The 4,066-nt window shown below is 41.6% G+C and overlaps 1 protein-coding gene across 1 annotated transcript in view; it reads left to right on the forward strand.

Moving 5' to 3' along the window:
• ubash3ba (ubiquitin associated and SH3 domain containing Ba) overlaps nucleotides 1–4,066 on the forward strand; it is a 26,623-nt gene continuing 22,557 nt past the window's right edge. The window contains exon 1 of the mRNA XM_008303236.1: nucleotides 1–844. Within this exon, the coding sequence (XP_008301458.1) occupies nucleotides 717–844 (128 nt within the window). The 5' untranslated portion in view covers nucleotides 1–716. The remainder of the gene's footprint in view (nucleotides 845–4,066) is intronic.

A 4,066-nucleotide genomic window follows, 5' to 3' on the forward strand; every position in this document is an offset into this window, starting at 1 on the left:
GGGGGTTGCTGTGGCAACTGATGATGGCGTGCTGCTCGCTTTGCCCTGCACTGCGCATGCGCGGACCATCGACACCCGCTTTCGCAGGCAGGAAATGTGAGCAACTTTTTCCACCATGTAGCCCCACGTTCGCACTTTTCGCCGCACCGACTCCGGTAACCCGCTTTCTTTTGTCGCACGTGTTTCTTAAAAGCACATCTTCACCGGGCGAAGCGAGCGTTTACTTTTGAATTTCCGCCGCATTGGCTTTAAAAGCCGCGCAGATTTTGCGGTCCTCTCACAAAACGGCGTCCTGTCCCTTTAAGCGAGGGGCCGCGCAGTCCGAGCCGCAGCCTTCCTACAGGCTGGAGCCGCGCTCACTCAGCACCCATTCAGAAATAAGACATCGTTTGGAAAGGAAGCATCTGATTTTTCATTCAGCGGAGTCAGAGATGTCCACCTCTGTCGGGGGGCTGAGCCGAGCAGGAGCCACTTCTCATGGCTGATGTTTGGGCTTCACGTCCGGCGGCGGCTTCGATCCAGCTCCGAGCGAACCACAAACATGCTCGCTTCCTTCGTGATTTCTTCCTCTTAACCCAACTCAGGCTGGTTTAAAACAGAAGCTTCCATCCTTGTTTTGTTTTATTTTATTTTATTTTTATTTTGTTTAAATTCTCCACCAAATGACCACAGCCCAGGGCAGCCGTGGACCTGACATGCCTACGGAGCAGTGAGCGATGGCAGCCAAAGAGGACCTGTATGCCAAAGTGACCCCGCGGCGGCAGCGCCAGAGCCGGCCGAGCACCGTCAAACACGGCTCCACTCTGGACGTGCTGCTGTCCATGGGCTTCCCCAAGACCAGGGCGTGAGTACACAGCTTGCACCACACACACGCACTGCTGGGCATCGTGAATCAGGGTTTTCCAGCAGCATCCACTTCCTATTCAAAGTTTCCTTTTTCTTTTTTTTGTTGTCAGGAGCATCTCTGCAGCTGAAAGCAGACTGTGCATGTCTGCTCAGCTGTGCATGTTGTTAACACATGTCAGAGCCCCTGGGGTCTTTCCAAGTGACCCCTTTTAAACTGCTCTTGAATCCACAGCTTTATTGCTCGCTGCACAACAGGGGAGTGACTTATTTAGATCGTCTACTTTAAATCACATTATCACACAGGTTACATAAAATGCAAAGTGTATTTGGGGACACTTGTGTAGTTGTTGCTTTTTTTTTTTTTAAATTCCTACTATGATATAACGTTGGTGAGGGAATGCAATAATGCATAAACACATGAAAGTACTTGCTAAGTTCATGCACATTTACTAGATTTATGGAGGTGATGCACAGATCTCCTTTTCTATTTAGAAAATGTGCATCTGAAGAGTTTATTTGCAAAAACAGATTTTCAGAAAACTTGTTTTTGTTGTTGTTTGCTTGAGATAATATCAATCAAACTGAAGTTGAGTGGATTTGACTCGGTAGAAATGACAAAACAAGAGATAGCTTAAGTTTGATTGATATTTTCTCAGGTAGACGATGGAAAAGTGGGTTTTCTGAAGGTTTGTGAAGATGGAGTTAGTTATCTGTTTTTGCAAATTAGCTCTTCATTCCTTCCACCCCATTAAAAAAATAAACAAAAACAAACCCTATACTGTTTACTCATTGTACCTGTATATCATTCCAGCATCAATTAATGCCGGGATGGCACAGATTGGTACGTAAACATTCATCAGAATGCAGGAAATCAAGTGTTAAATGCTCAAAACTTCTCAGAGTTTGTTCAAACTAAACATGCCCATGCTTGAACCACAAGTATTATCGAGCTGTGTACAAGTACAGTGATACTACTCGTGTGTGCGTACTCGTCCGTCAAGCTGTTTGGATTCTTCTCCTCACCACTGTGCTGGAGATGCTCTGTGTGTCTGATTCAGGCGTTTCACTCACCATCTCTCCTCGGTTTTCAATGAAAATCTGATCCTGTGGGCATTTCCTGCTTCTCAATACTTCTTTTCATTCATCCTGGAGCGAAGAAGTTGCCAGGAAACAAGCAGCACTGGCTTGTGACTGTAGTCTGTGGATTATGTAATTATATTTAAAAAGTGACAATGTGTAGTCTGCCTGCTACTCGTGTTTGTTGTCTCAAACACAACGTCTCACTTCATTGTTTCTGAACACATATTGAAGGATTTGGTTTCCGCAGGACTTTAAGAACTTTTTTAGAAGACTTTTTTTAACCCTCCTGTTATCTTTGGGGTCAATCTGACCCCATTCAGTGTTTAACATCTCTAAATAAGTCATTGACATATTTTTGTTCAGTTTTGTTTAAAGGGCTATTTACACATTAACTTGGGTAACAAGTTTAGTTATGATATTTTCTGGAGGTTTAAATTGCTGGGGTCAAATTGAACCCAAGGATAAAAGATGTCCGTAAATATAAAGGTAATAGAAGGGTTAAGCAGTGTTTGGCTCAAAGCCTGAAGCATTTCTCTCTTAAAACCACAGCTGCAACTGAGGATTATTTTCATTGTCGATTAACCCCTCAATTAATTAATCAGTTGTTTGGGCTATAAAATGTCAGAAGATATTGATCAGTGTTTCTCCAAAGCCCAAGATGACTTCCTCGGATGTCTTATTTTGTCCACACCAGAAGGTCTTAAGTTCATATGGAGGTATAGATACAGAAAATACTCAAATTTAAGAGACTGGAATCAGAGAATTTTGACTTTTTTTAAATTAAAAGTTGCTAAAACCAACTGGTGGATTATCAAAATACTTGAGGGTTAATTAATAGTGGAGAACAGCTCTAATTAAAACCAGAGAAGTGAGTAAATACGCAACATGGAGATGCTTCATTGTCAGTGTCTGGAAGAAAAACTTTGTGGACATGCAGAATGTTGTTTATGTTGTCAAGTAGGCTTAATAGGATCCCAAGTTCAGCCTGTAAGGAGCTGTTTTACCAAATATCTTTAGAGTCAAACGCTATAACCAGTCACTTTAAGTCTGCTTGAATCACTTAACACCCCAACACTTGTGTTGATATGTCTCTTATGGGAAAAGAAACCAGATAAAGATCAGATTTTAAGTTCTGCGGAGCTCAGTTTTTACGTCGTCTCGCTGTAAGAACTCAACCTAATCGTATAATCTATAATCATAATGTCCCATCTGATTGTTCAGGCTGTCAGAGACTCCCACATTAAACCATATTAACTGTGACGATTTCAACGGCACACAAAAGCCTTTCTGTACATGCAGCGGGCCCAAAATCATCCCTCAGGTATTAAAAGAAGGATAAAATGGTTCACTTTTGTCTGCGGTGGCAGTAATCTCAGAGCGCCGCGATTAACTTCCAGATCTATTCTTTTCTTCAGCGTCTGAATTGCAGGATAGAAATCCACGTTTAAAACAAGGGATGAAAATTCAGCAGCGACTGTTGACAGTTATTGGAGCTTTGCTAAGGAGGGCAAAAGAGTTGAACAGTCTTTCTTCTTTTAACCAGACAGATGCAGTCTCTCCAAAATTAAGTCTTTTTTTATCCTCCGCAAAACTGACTAAGGTCATCCAGGCTTTGATCGTCCCAGACTGCAGCTCTGTGTGCTGCTGCCTGAATCAACCACTGCACACAAAATGAGTGACTGGGTTTGGTTTTATTTGCAGACTCGCATCTATTATTGATGACAGACTAATACGCTTTGATTTGATCGAGGTTATAAATTTATAATGGAGCAGAATAATTTAGCATCATTACCTTCACGCCTGTTTGGCAGGATGTTGGTGGAGACACAAAAACAAGGATAGAAAATGATACAAATAGTCGTGAAGTGTGAACATGTGTATACAAGTTTACCTGAAACTAAGACTGTCGTCAAAGCAGAGTTTCACTAAAGAATCCACGACAATATTTGTAGAAAATTAGAGGAGAAAATCTGAAAAAGAAGGAAGAAAAATTCATCTTTAAATTATTTTATTGTGTCAAAAGTAGAGAGTCTTTTACTGTAACTGTGTCATATGTTGTTTCGATGTTGGAGCATCATTGTTATTTGTGATATTATCAAGCGTGCATTATTAACATCCATCCATCCATCCATCCATCCAT

The sequence above is a fragment of the Stegastes partitus genome, unplaced genomic scaffold (genome assembly GCF_000690725.1).
Source record: "Stegastes partitus isolate 25-593 unplaced genomic scaffold, Stegastes_partitus-1.0.2 Scaffold1962, whole genome shotgun sequence".
Lineage (NCBI taxonomy): Eukaryota > Metazoa > Chordata > Actinopteri > Pomacentridae > Stegastes > Stegastes partitus.